Source organism: Callorhinus ursinus, unplaced genomic scaffold (genome assembly GCF_003265705.2).
Source record: "Callorhinus ursinus isolate GAN/ISIS: 27379988/994484 unplaced genomic scaffold, GSC_fseal_2.0 scaffold30, whole genome shotgun sequence".
Lineage (NCBI taxonomy): Eukaryota > Metazoa > Chordata > Mammalia > Carnivora > Otariidae > Callorhinus > Callorhinus ursinus.
In genome coordinates this window covers 762,729-776,616 of record NW_027397092.1, presented here as the reverse complement: position 1 = coordinate 776,616, position 13,888 = coordinate 762,729, and the positions used below count along the sequence as shown (strand labels likewise).

Below are 13,888 nucleotides of genomic sequence, written 5' to 3'. Positions count from 1 at the left end.
ATCTACTAGGATTCATTTGTCAAAAAGCCAGTTTGATAGTATTTTCTTAGTGGATTGGCTTGACAGTTCCCATTAGAACGCACAAACTGTGTGTGTTACAGATGGGGAGAAGTACGTGGAAGCTCACCAATGACAGAGATGGGTTCAGAAAAGGAATTGAGCCCTTTGGTCCAGCTCTTGGGTGGCCATATTAGCTCAGCCCTAATCATGTATCCCAAGTCATGAGCATAGGGCGCAAGCACCCGCCACACTTCTGGATCATGTTTACCAACAGATTTTGTGGGATGGCAAGCGGAGGAAAGTGTAGGTCAGAATCACAAAGACAAAGCCTATGTACCTATTGATATTCTAGATCCCATTGCACAAAAAAACAGCAACAGGATCAGGAAATGAATCAACAAATGGAGAGTCTAGGAACTTCCTTTAAGAATTAATTAAGCAAAGGGGAGAATTTATAAACTCTACTGCCAGGTGTTAGAAGTGGTAAGACAGGCAGGTGTTGGGGGGTTTGGCATTTGTTGCCTTATACTGGAAATGGTGATAAAAAAAATGTCTGCCGTCAGTTGGAAAAATAGATGCTAGGCTTCAGAAAGGCCCTCTGCTGTCTCCTTGCACACTCATTTTGTGGCTGAGAAGAAAGAGGCTCAGTAGGATTAAAGCTGTTCAAGTGCGTAGAGCTAGCAAGTGTCAGGGCTCAGTTCTGAATCCCGTTCTTTGAACCACATGTTCTCTCCACTACGTTATTCCACCTCTCAAGACCAGGTAAATTTGCAAAATAGTACGGCTGTAGAATTTGAATCCACCCCTTGAGATTTGTATTAAACCTAACCCACAGGTCCCCTGCCCACTCCCAATTCCCATCCTCTCTTTTGGAACATAATACCCTCTTTTGGAATATCATTATTGGATTATTGCTGATGCTTTGGTCTGAAGAGCTCTTGGAAAAGAATTACCAAGGGAGGAGCAACTGGGGAGAAAGCATATTCAATTTCCTAGATCTATTACCTGTTAAACTTGGCTCATCCTTGTTTCTTGATGAGCATGGGATCTTCTTTGTTGTGGCCAACTTGTGATGTTGTGCGTAAGTAGGAGAAGTGAAGAAAGTTACTGAGGAGGGAGGGGCTGTTGTTAATTCAAAATGATTTGAGGTAGCCCTATGTTCCCGTCCCGTCAGGAAACAGGGAGGCCCGGGTGTGGTAGGCCGGCAGGTATAAGAACACACTCAATTATCATCAGAAATTTTGACAAAGTACAAATTAGAGCAAGGCCTAGATCCCCTCAAAGGAGTAGTGATCTGAGGAGCCCCCGGAGGATTTTGCCTCCCGCTGAAAGGCATATGGGAGGAGACCGTGGTCATGTTGCCCGGAAGTAGGGTTCATTCAGCAACTCGCTGGCCATAATCTCGACCTGATTGATGGGTCTTCTTTTCCTCTCAAGTTCTGGTTATTTGGTATTTGTTTAAAATACAGAAACAAAGGATCATACGCTTTTGTCGAATCGTTACCAGTCTTCATCTACTTTGCATAAAGAAGCAGGAAAAGACAGATCAAATTTGGGGGACTGATGACTGCCAACCTACAGGAGCTGCATTTAATCAGGAAGAGGAGGATAAATACAAGGTCATGAAATCTAAAATCTAATTTCTCTTCTCTGTTCTTGAACAATTTATTATTCCTTCCCTAGTCCTGCAGTATATTCTGGGATGGTGGTGCTAGTTGATCAATAAGAAGATCATTAACCTTAATTATCTGCTATTCTGCCTTTTAGTCACCACAGAGGTATTTATAAGATTTTTATAATCTTATGTATTTTATATATGTATAATCTTATCTTAGAATTAACAGTGTCAATTGCCAGAACAAAGCAATCATCTTTTCAAAATTTCTCTTTCTTATGTCTAGTGTTTGCACCAAATACTGGATCTATTCTTGCATATAACCCAGAATCCATAAAAGAAAATTTTAATTTCATCCATGGAATAGACATCCCCATGAGGGTAGGATTTGAAGTTCATTTAACTCAGCAATATGTTCCCAAAATGGTACTCTAAAAGTTTTTCTTTCACTTATTACTAAAAGACCTTCTAGGGGGGCGCCTGGGTGGCTCAGTTGGTTAAGCGACTGCCTTCGGCTCGGGTCATGATCCTGGAGTCCCCGGATCGAGTCCCACATCGGGCTCCCTGCTCGGCAGGGAGTCTGCCTCTCCCTCTGACCCTCTTCCCTCTCGTGCTCTCTATCTCTCATTCTCTCTCTCTCATATAAATAAATAAAATCTTAAAAAAAAAAAAAAAGACCTTCCAGGCCTCACCCTCACCCTACACAGACACATATAAGATGTGCAAATGGCTTTTCTTTTCAGCCATTTGAGACGGGTAACAAATCACAAGCAATTCTCCTGCAATCTAAAGAAATCATCCTTTTATGTCCTTGATCTTGAATGGAAATGCCTGATTTTTGCATCAGTTATGGAGCATAGTTATGAAAGTGATTTTATTCATTGAATTATGCAAAGTGATGAGATCAAGCACGCCAGTTGTGGGAGAAGAAAATGACTTGGTAGAGTAGACACCAAAGGGTATGGTGTAAAATAAAGGGGAAGAGGGCAAAAGCAGATTTCTCTGGAAATGTGGAGTAAATTTTAGGTTTAGGTCAATCCAAGCAGGTTGGTTGAAGAACTGTCTAAATCGTGCCTTACAGTTGTGATGTGTTAGCCCTGCTACTGTAGATCAGCTCTTCCGGTAGGCTCTGGAGACCATGAGCAGGTGAGAGAATTCCACACTGCTATCCCCTCTAGACCCAGTCAATTCTTAAAGTAAATTTGGAAAGAGATGTGCTGGCCACATTTAACCACCCTGTTCCCTTTCCCTGCAACTGATCTTAACCACCTATGAAACAAGTGCGATAGAACTCATGAAATTGACAAGGTGCCATTTACTTCCTTGTACCAAATACACAAGTAGAGACTAAGAGGGGACCATTTGCCAGGTGATAATGGACATGTTGAGTTAGGCTCATTTATGTCCATTATGCTGTTAGGGACTATGCAAACAGATGCGTGTATGAATACGCATGGAATCCAAACCAAGCGCATCACAGGCCTCCCATAATAAACAAATATAAGGGAAAAGATGAAATAACTGGTTTAGAGCAAAAAGTCTTCAATATCAGTTCACAGACAGTAGTGTACCCCTGACACTTTCTTTAAATATATTTCCTGGGCCCCTGGGTGGCTCAGTTGGTTAAGCGACTGCCTTCGGCTCAGGTCATGATCCTGGAGTCCCGGGATCGAGTCCCGCATCGGGCTCCCTGCTCAGCAAGGAGTCTGCTTCTCCCTCTAACCTTCCCCCCTCTCATGGTCTATCTCATTCTCTCTCTCAAATAAATAAATAAAATCTTTTAAATAAATAAATAAATACATTTCCTGGTAAACTGGGAATAAAATAATTCTAGAAAGCATCTGTGTGCCCCTGGTCTACATATACGCTTTGATGTAACAGGTCCTCCTTCCAGATAATTTGGAAATAAATGCAATTAGAAACTAGACACTGTAAACTCAAAAAGAATAGTAAGCTGCCCGTGTCAAATGAATGTGACTGTAACACTTCGTGATGGGGGAGCATCTTAGTGAATGGAGTACAGAGTGATTGAAAGTCTTCTTCCAACCAGCCAGACTCTGGGTAATGAAAGTTATCAACACGTATCAGGTGATAACCAGTCATCTTAGCTTGAAAACAATGCGAGAAGTGAACCTTTAGAAATGTCAAGTGACCAAACAAGTATGTGCAGAAATTAACTTTTTTTTTATTATATATCATATAATGTAGTAGTAAAGTTTGTTTGAAGTGCATGAATAAAAAGTTAGTGAAATTACAGGAGGAACAATCTATATAGCAATAATAGGTGCATTCCTTGTGCATCTGAAAGGAAAAGAAAAAGAGTTTTCACTCATTTTGGCCTAAAACTTAGTGTCAGGTTCCCAGGATTCTGACATCAGAACCCGGATAACGCTGATTAGAACCATAGGGGCTTTACAATAAAAGCTAAAATATTGACCATATGATGGCAAAAAGTCTTATTTTGTGGTTGACTGATTCTCTTCTAGCTACTCTCTGATGAAGTTGGTGGCGCTGTGGAGGAAGACCGCCGTCTCCTGGACGAGGACCGGGACCGCTCGGCATTGTCGTAGGTGACGTGCTTGTCATAGTTCTCCATCTGAGCCTCGATGAAATCTCTCTGCTGTTGCCTGATGGTCTGGCTGATGAGCCCGGGGAGGGCGTGGATGCTGCCAATCAGAGTCTCTAGTTTTGTCTCCACGGTAACGATCCTCTTCTCAAAGTCTTCGCTCCGTTCATTTAGGTCGGAGATCATGTCGTACATGATGTTCTGGGTCTACAAAACAGGGTGGGAGACAGATAAGGAAACCAAGGACTACGGTGTCAGGACACCGGCCCTGGAAGCAAACCGTCAACTCTCCCAAGTCTGAGGGTTGGATTCCTTTTGGTGGCACACAAAGAAATAGGGGCATCAGCTAATGGAGCACTTGACTTTGCAAAGCAGATTTAGGATGTCTGTTCGATGCCAGGATTTAGAAGTGTGGGATCTTTGGGGCCCCTGGGTGGCTCCGTCGGTTGAGCCTCCGACTCTTGAGTTTGGCTCAGTTTGTGATCTCAGGGTCATGAGCTCGAGCCCCACACCTTGGGCTCTGCACTGGATGGAGAGCCTGCTTAAGATTCTCTCCCTTCCCCACCACGCCCTCCCCCTCCTAAAACTCTGTAAGACCTTAGGCCTTAACCTGATCCAGTTGCAGAAAATGTCATACAGGTTTGCTGGTGGTATGCCCTGTGATTTTTGGTGGTGTCGAGACAAAGTTGTGATTTAATATTTTTGTAGATTTCTTAATAGCAGTTACAAAAGTTAGCACATCACATTCGTTTTGCAACATGTAATATTTATTAGGGCAAGGGTAATTTTTAAAATGAAGCCGATTTAAAGAATAATAATAGTATACAGAAGGTACTGGAATGTAGCAAAAATTTTGAAGGTGGAATATGAAGGAAGTTTAGGACAAACTAATTTGGTCAAGTAATTTAGTAACTTAAAGCAGGAAAAAATTCTGAACGATCTTTTGTGGCCCTAGGTTTCAAATTACAGGCTCTCCGTTGGGTAAAATAGCACTTTGAGAGGTAAAAAATTGGGGGGAGATTAAGTTACCAGTCTACCCTGTGGTTTATCAGAGCTGAGTGGTTTGAAAGAGGAAAATGCTTTTTGGTCTCTAGCGAATCTTGAAATTGTCTTGATGAGAGGCTTTTCATAACTTGGACTCCCAGTTATGTTTCTGGAGGGAACTGAGAGACCAGGAAGAAGGGAGGGAGGGGCACATGAATCCCCTTCCATTGCTGCTTTTCCCAAGTTTCAAAACATTTGTTGAAGCTGTCCATCCCTCTATCTCATTTCCCTCTATTAAATGTGCTCTTACCTGCTTAATAACCTCTTAATGATGCTAAATGAACCGATTAAGAGAGTTACTATTCAGGACACAGGCACCTAGTCTGAGGTTGGTCATGGAGACAGAGCATGTTAACTTTATTTTTTTACTACATAGTCTTGAGAATATGGGAGCGACATCCAATTCACTCAGAAAATACTGAACCCTTAAGACACAACAGCTCTGTAGCTGTAATAATAAGCATGGTGCTCAAGAAATAATTTGAAAGAAATAGCACAGCGTATATCTGTGAGCATCCTGCCTTATAGGTAGACTCCTGAAGTGACACTATATAGTACAGATTTGTAATATTAATTATATATAGTAAAATGTTATATCTTGTATTATTTCCAAGTGGTCTGCTTTATTTACCCAATTTTTTTTATCATTTGGCCTTGGAGTGATGTAAGAAAGAGTCTGCCCCATCTTCATTCAAGACGTGTCTACTTGAGAGCCACGTGTGTAAATATTAATTGAGAACATTTTCGAGTCTCATGTGTGCTGCCCACCTTCAGTGCATGACATATGCTCTCCCGGGGGTAAGTCATTGAATTCTTCACTTACCTTCTATTTATAAGGCCTCAAATATTCAATTTTTACATATTTATATTGCATGTGTTATTGATAGACAGTAAGACAAATATGATGTAGTTGTGTTATTTCATAAGGCTAGAATAAATAGGTGTAATTTTCCTAGTGATACTGGAGGCTTTATAAAAGACAAACAACAGGATGTACAGATCCAACGGAGAGTTGCCCCTTTAGTTTTTTATTATTTTTTTAAAGATTTATTTATTTGTTTTGAGAGAGCGAACATGCGCAGGGAGGGGAAGAGGGAGAGAGAGAATCTCCAACAGACTCCCTGCTGAGTGCAGAGCCCAAAGCAGGGCTTGATCTCACGACGCTGAGATTATGACCCGGGCCAGAGTCAAAAGTCCAATGCTTAACCGACTGAATCACCCAGGTGCCCCTAGAGAGAGAGTTGCCCCTTTGAAAGCATTCGTGTTAAAAGGTTGAGAACTGGGGAGCCTGGGTGGCTCAGTCGTTAAGTGTCTGTCTTTGGCTCAGGTCATGATCCCAGCCTGGGATCGAGCCCCCGCATCGGGCTCCCTGCTCGGCAGGAAGCCTGCTTCTCCCTCTCCCACTCCCACTCCCCCTGCTTGTGTTCCGTCTCTGGCTGTCTTTCTCTCTGTCAAATAAATAAAATCTTAAAAAAAAAAAAAAAGTTGAGAACTTCCACATGATGCCTCCTTTGGAATTAGCTCAGGAAAATGGTAGGTTGTCATTGTCGGCAAATATTCATTTTTTAAAAAATTTTTTATTGTTATGTTAATCACCATACATTACATCATTAGTTTTGGATGTAGTGTTCCATGATTCATTGTTTGTGCATAACACCCAGTGCTCCACGCAGAACGTGCCCTCTTTAATACCCATCACCAGGCTAACCCATCCCCCCACCCCCCAAATATTCATATTTTTAAAGTGGAGTTGACTTGAGAGGAACAACCAAAAATCAACTGGATAAATCTTGTGAGTGTGACAGAAGAATCAAGGGACCATTAATGTACTTTTTAAAAAGTACTATGATCTTTTAAATAATGAAAAAACAATCCTAAATTATAAAAACTGATTCTTTTTTTGGAAAGATGATTCTCATGTTATGATGTAATTTCTTGTATTTTTTTTTAATTTCAACACTGCAGTCTTCTGAGTGAGCTTAAAATAGAAAAATAATTTTATTAATGAGCCCTCTGTAGCCCTGAACGTCACAGTCAAACCCAGAATGTAGTTCTGCTCTCAGAGGGATGAGACTGAATGACAAATATGAAACCCAATGGTATTGTCTCATATTCCACTTATGTTTCTTACGTATTTTCAAGTCCCTATAAGTGGGAGGGCTTTTAGAAAGGGGGTTGAATAATTTATGTAGGGAAAGAGCATATGAAGGAAGAGTTTTAGGAAAATTCTCTTAAGTCGGGTCATCGGGTTTAGGGTGGTTTGTTGGCTTGATGCGTTAAGCAAGTCTGGGGTGTCCTCCTCCCAAAGCACGATCAGTTACTGTGCAGTGCTTCATTCCAACAGACCTCATCACGAGGGCTGAGACCCCAAGCTTACCTTGGCCAGGTCCACCAAGGTATTGGCTTGGTCATTCAGTTTCCTCTGCTCCATCTTTACACTTCTTAATCTAAAAGACAGAATCTGAAGTCAGAAGGGCTCCTTCCTTTCTACTGCTCTCATACGCCTTCCAAAGAGCATGCATAAAATCGACAAGAGCAAAGAACTGCATGGATAATGCCTTGAATATTTGGGGTCAAGTCCAAACTGGTTATGTATCTGGTACAATGAGAAGCATGCTTCCCCAACACCGCAAAAAAGGAAAGGAGAGAGAGAGAAAGAGAGAGAGAGAGAGAGATGAGGTGTCCTTAGGACAGCTATTTACCAGGGAGTTAAAAGTTGAACGGAGAAAGGCTCATAAGGATTTAACCATATGAGAAAAGTCAAAACATTCCTTAAAAATCCCAGTATCGTTTCAAATAGACATAGGAAGAAATAGGCAAAGCGACGACAATTTCATCAATGTTGGAGCAGTGAGCACCTTCCTATGCCTACATGACTAGATACGGGGCATAGCCCTGTTCAGCTGGAGATGGATTGGGTTAGGTATTTGAACCTGATGGAACACAGTGATAAGTGAGATTCTCATTAGCAAAAATAAAGCTTTTATTCAACCAGCAGCAAGATAACTCAAAACACATAATTCTCTTATTCTTCCTTGTGTTTCCCTTGACTTTTATCTTAAACTGCCATGAATTTGAAGGGAAGCCAGACCATTTCCTTGGGAGAATTTCCCTTAATTTTTTCTTGTAGATAAAAGTCAGCGGACAATTAAAATGTCTGACAGATGGGACTGCTACTCGTAAAGTTACTTTTAGATACTTTGAAATATCATTGCCTATATCTGATTGACAGTCAAACAACCACTGGTTTTTTTTTTTTAATCTTTCTGAATGACAACTCTTACTATTCCTTAACTTATTTACTATAATATTTAAAAAAATATTTATTCATTGCTTACTCTGTACCAAGAAATCAAGATTTTCCAACAAGAGACAAGTGGTTTGTTGTTCTTTAAGCCAACGATTCAAAGCATTCAAAGCCATGCTCCAGGAGAGGAGCAAGTCTCTCTCAGCTACTAGTTAAAAAAAAAAAAAAGAAAAAAAAAGTCCATGCTAACCTTTTTGCCTTGATGACATGTTGTTTGTAAAGTACAGTGTTGATGTTGGAGAGTCATCTTGATAATTTCCCAATTTAAATGAAAGGTAATTACAAAAAAGGGATAAAAAATTCACAGGGCAAGATTTTACTGCCAGGGAGATTTTTGCAACGAATGTTCATGATGCGCAGTGATTTTGTTTTGAAACTACGATAGCCAATATGTCCCCAAATCTGCTTGACAGTGAAGATAGAGTTCCTTCTGCCAGTATGGGTTTAACTGACACCTGCCTATAACACGGTATTTAACCATCCAAAACAGCTTAAGGTTATAACATATCATTGCAAGTCTGTGTTTCTCTATTAGAATGCTTGGAACTCAGTTAATTGGCTCCTTTCTGTGCTATTCTAGAGATGGAATATGTTTAAGTGTAAAAGAAACTTACAAATATGTATTTAAATCTAACACGTTGTTGAGATAGGTTTCTCTAAGTAGTTACAAGGATTACGGTTCTTGATGTCTGCCTTTTAAAAAACAAGTCCCTTCCCTCCCCCTGCCAAAAAAACCCAAAACAAAACAAAACAAAACAAAAAAACCCTTGAAACATGTGTGGGGTCATTCTATAGAAATGTACTAGAGAGAACAAAGGGGCCAGACATGGACTCCATTCTCCCTGGCCCTAATTTGACCTTCAGTTTCTTAATGGAGGAAACAAATAGGGTTAGGTGAGGACAGTGGTTCTGAAGTGCTGGATTTATATCAGCAGAGGTGTTCTAGATGGCTAAGTGACACGCAAACAAGAAGACCTTAAATACTAAACCAGATGGAGAGACAGTTCTCTTTAATTCTCTTCCAATTCATGATTATTACAGGAAAAATGTCTCAGGCTGGTCCTATCCTGTTTTTATCTCCCAACACCTGCTAGTCTCTCCTTTCTGAAAAAAGAGAGAGCAGGATTTCAGCTGAGAGCTTTCTGCAGGCAACAGTCCGTGGCTAGACTTCAACGCCAGTGTTGCAGTTGTTGGCTGATGCTGCCTTTACCTCTCTTTGCTGGGAATGGTTTTTTGTTTTTTCATTTTGGTTTGTTTTTGGTTTTGTTTTTTAGCCATTTTGTGATAGAGACTTACATCAAGCTTTGTTTTCAGATTTAAATAATAGGAGAGTCGGCATGTGAATGACCCAAGTTTGGGGAACCAGATCAGAAGCCTGAGCAGCTAGTGAGTGCAGGCAAAGTCCTGAGCTTGGCCGGTCCCCGCGCAAGGGCCAGAGTGCTGGTCCCTTCGCTGAGGTTAGTACTCTGTCTTCCAAACAGTGAAGCCTAACTTGCTTCTCTTGAATTCCTATATTATGTTTCTGACAGTAGAATTTTGCCCATTTTCTTTTCCACTAATCCGGAAAGCTGACATAGAGCAGCCTATTTGATTGGAATCCCCTGAGCTACTTGCACTTAAATCATCTTGCCTTGCTGCTTCTGAGACTGCCTGAACCATAGAACTGGCAGAAAAAAGCCTACTTAAAGCTTCAGCTGTCAGAATAAAAGGTAAAAGGTGTGTGTTTTACTTCCCTTCCCCCCGCCCCTCAAAAGAAGAATAAGGAACATATGTTGACTTCTTCCTTGTGAACTTCACTTATCACAGGAAAAGATCATGATTTTGGATCACATTTCCATAGCAGCAATCAGACTACTAAAATTCACAAATAAAGGATCCACTTGGGTGCATGCAGCCGGTAGAAAATTCTGCAAATGTTGAGGGGAGCGGCTCACACAACTTACTTCCGAGCTCTATTTTCATTTTGTTGAAATAAAAAGACAAAACAAAAGAAAAGAAACTGTAAAATATTCTGGAACAAAACAGCGTGGTGTTCAATTGTGCACAGGGGGCTCGATTCATTGGCGGAAAGATCCTGTTAAGGTTCTGCAGGATTTTGGCACAGTGATCACAAAAAAACACTGTTCAATTATATTAGCATCCTTCACTGCTGAGAGACTGCCTCACCTGAAACGCAGCGCTTTCTCCAGAATGAAGGTTCAGAAGGAAGAACCTCTACCAGGTCATTATGGCCTCTTCGATACTCGATGTACAAGTGAACTACAAGACCCATTTTGGCCTAATATGAATGTCATAGGGACAGTAGTCTCAATAATGGGATTATAATGTCAGTGTTTCTTGGAGGGGGTACATACACTCCGAGTTGGGGCTGTTCAGAAGCCTGGCTTTCTGAAAGGTGGGTAATCCAAAAGCTCAGCATCAGAGAAATTCTGTTTACTGAATTTCTCGGCTCCAAGAACAAGTTAATGTTGATTGATTGCTGGGTCTGTAGTTGAGATAGATAGAAGAATGATACACTTTAAAAGAGTTAATGCCGATACCAGAAAAAGTGCTCAAAGGTCTACAGGCACAGAATGCTTCCTGGCACTAAGTGATGATCCCTAAAGACAGATCTGTTACTGGAAAGAGGACAGAGCCTGGAGAAGCAGGCATCTACTGGAGACTAGGGAGGCCATGTGTTAGAGAGAGACGCTGGGAAGAGGGGAGTCCAGATCGAGCTCCGGAAAAGCTCTCAGGACAAATCAGAGGATGGGAGAGGCCAGCAGAGCTCTAGCCAATGAAATTGTAAATCTGTGTCTGAATAGTGGGCAATGGGAGTCTTGCCCTGAAGAATCGAGCCCTGTGTGCTTTCCTGCATGACTTCACTCACTCACTTAAAATGAGAGATTAGGCATGATTAGAATAATCTAGCCAAAACCCAGCCCATATAAATGTCCAGTTCTACCTTAAAATTTTTTTTTTTTACAAAGTATAAGTACCCTCCCACCTCAGAGGAAATCAGATAACCCCAAGACTAAGTTATAAAACAATTTAGAACATTTGCATGGCTCGAAGCTGATCTACTTTAGAACTACGTTGTTGCTACTGAAGAAACAGAATGAGAAATGCCTGCAAGAAGCAAAAGAATCATGAATGGTTTCCTCTGTTATGCTATCCCAGAGCAGGATTCTGGAAGGCCCATGTAAGCTATACCTCGAACCCCTTAAGAGTGGATCCGTGCACCTTCTAGCAATCTAACGATTGCTTAGGTGCAATTTTTCAATTTCGCTTCTCCCAATAATTTTTTCTGACATACTATAAAAATTTTCAAACCTGCAGCAAAGTTGAAAAAAATTTATAGTGAACACCCCTAAGCTGCCCCCACCTGCCCCAAGATTGAAGCATGAGTGCATTTTGTGACAAGACAGATAAAAATATAAATACCCACCATTCACATGTGGCTACAAAATTATTACAGAAACCATCAAAGCAGTTTTTCCAACAGTTATATAAAAACTTCTCAATGGCACACAAGGCCACTCACATTTCATTTTCTATTTAATAGGTACATCACACTGACAGAAAGGGTTATAAATACGATCCCGGAGGAAATGGCATGTGTGGTTGCTGGACCCGTAGACAGCCCACACCTGCCCACACACGCAAAGGTAAGTTTTGTGTGTGTTTTTTTTTTAATATACCTGAACAATATAAGTTCGTATTGAAATATGAGAAGTACAAAGGGTGATTTCTCCACAGTATGGAGAAATCTTGGATGAATGTTGGGTTTCTATGTGGTACACTTGTGGGGGTGTAGGAATGGCCACTCTACCAGGAGAGGGGTGCCTGGGGACCCTTGAGGAGGCAGCCTGTCCTCAGAGGTGAAGGCTCAGCATCTCTCCGGGGATCCCTGCTCTCTTAGTCTAAACTTTAAGGAATCAAGATGTGGAGTCCCCTAGCGGGTGGTATTTGGTTAATAAAGGTAGCCGTGATCTCCAGCAAGCAGTTTCCTCTTGGGAGCCAGATCTGATCCGGGGTCCCTCTGTGTTTCCCTTTTATGCATTCCCAGACTTGGACAGAGTATTATCTTAAAATTCTAGCCTTTCCTTACAATGGGATAAAAAGCATAGTTGGGGGCCCAGTGTGACATCCCAGAGCTAAAGGGGAAATGATGTCACTTTGGGGCTGCTGGCTGCAAGAACATGACTAAAGTGCTCTGAGGAGCCATGAGGGCGGGCTCTACTGTACTGCATGTGTGGAGTCTCCATTTTAGATCTCACAGTGCCTGGATTTTATTCTCATTAAGGTAGTAATTTCTAGACAGAGTCCACACTGTGAGTGCTAGCTATTTAGAAATGCACAGTTAGAGGGAGAAGTGAAAGGGTAGCCCTTGAATGCTGCGTGATTCCCCAGAGACTCTCGGTGTAATATACTAGGTATGTACTACCTGAGGATATACAATGAAAACTCCAGCTTCAGAGCTTTCTGGTCTACCGCACTAGGCAGCTCCGAGAAAGACACATCTTGCTGTCTCATCAGGATACCCAGTGTGTTGACCCACCTTTCCATGATTCCCCTGGTAGGCTGCATGAGGAAAGCTACTTTTCTGGCCCACCCATGGAACGGATCTGCTCTTCCCCACACAGAAATGGCATGGACTTAAGAGCAAGGCTGTGCAGCCTCAAGATGGACGCCCACGTGAATGTACTTACGGTAAGGATGCTGCCAGCCTGAGGGAGAAAAACTGGTGCTTTCAAGTCATTATTGAAACTCACTACAGAGGCATTTGTCCTTTAAAAGTCTATGATGGTTATATACAGTGTTACAACAAAATGGTGGGAAGAACTTCAACAAACTGAATAATGGTGGTCTGGATAAAGTCAGAATAATGGTGGAAGAATGTAAGGTCTGCAGGCACTATAAAATCTATAATGAACACGGAGTGTATAGAAAATCCCCCAAGTCCTGAGTAAAGACTCATTTAAAAATGCAAGTATTAAATCAAGCATCTATACTATCTTCACAGAAATATGTTGGCAGAGTGTTAAAAAAAAAAATCCAGACAGGTCATAAAATAGTAAATGTTTGTCAAGATTTTGCAGTAGATACAAACTAAACATCCTACAGCAAACTAGATGATTAAGCTATACTAGGAAATACAATTGCAACTGAAAATATTGTTTCTAAAGAGAGAACCTGAGAAGACATTTTAGTTAATACAGTAAATGACGATTCTCCCTCATAATGAATGATTTTTTTAGTCCTAAAAAGAACTGACAATCTTCTCAGCATTTCATTTGTGGAATTACTAAAATGCCAAATAATGTCTTCTGGGCACAGATATGACAGTGTTTTCTTTTTTCTTCTCTCACGAGAG

At 41.2% G+C, this 13,888-nt stretch overlaps 1 protein-coding gene across 1 annotated transcript in view; it reads right to left on the bottom strand.

Moving 5' to 3' along the window:
• Positions 1-3,786: 3,786 nt before the first annotated feature.
• Positions 3,787-13,888, bottom strand: part of KCNN2 (potassium calcium-activated channel subfamily N member 2) — a 142,845-nt gene continuing 132,743 nt past the window's right edge. Inside the window, exons 7-8 of the mRNA XM_025860920.2 lie at positions 7,603-7,672; positions 3,787-4,388 (exon numbers count right to left, since the gene is read on the bottom strand). Coding sequence (XP_025716705.2) covers positions 4,098-4,388; positions 7,603-7,672 — 361 coding nt within the window. The 3' untranslated portion in view covers positions 3,787-4,097. The remainder of the gene's footprint in view (positions 4,389-7,602; positions 7,673-13,888) is intronic.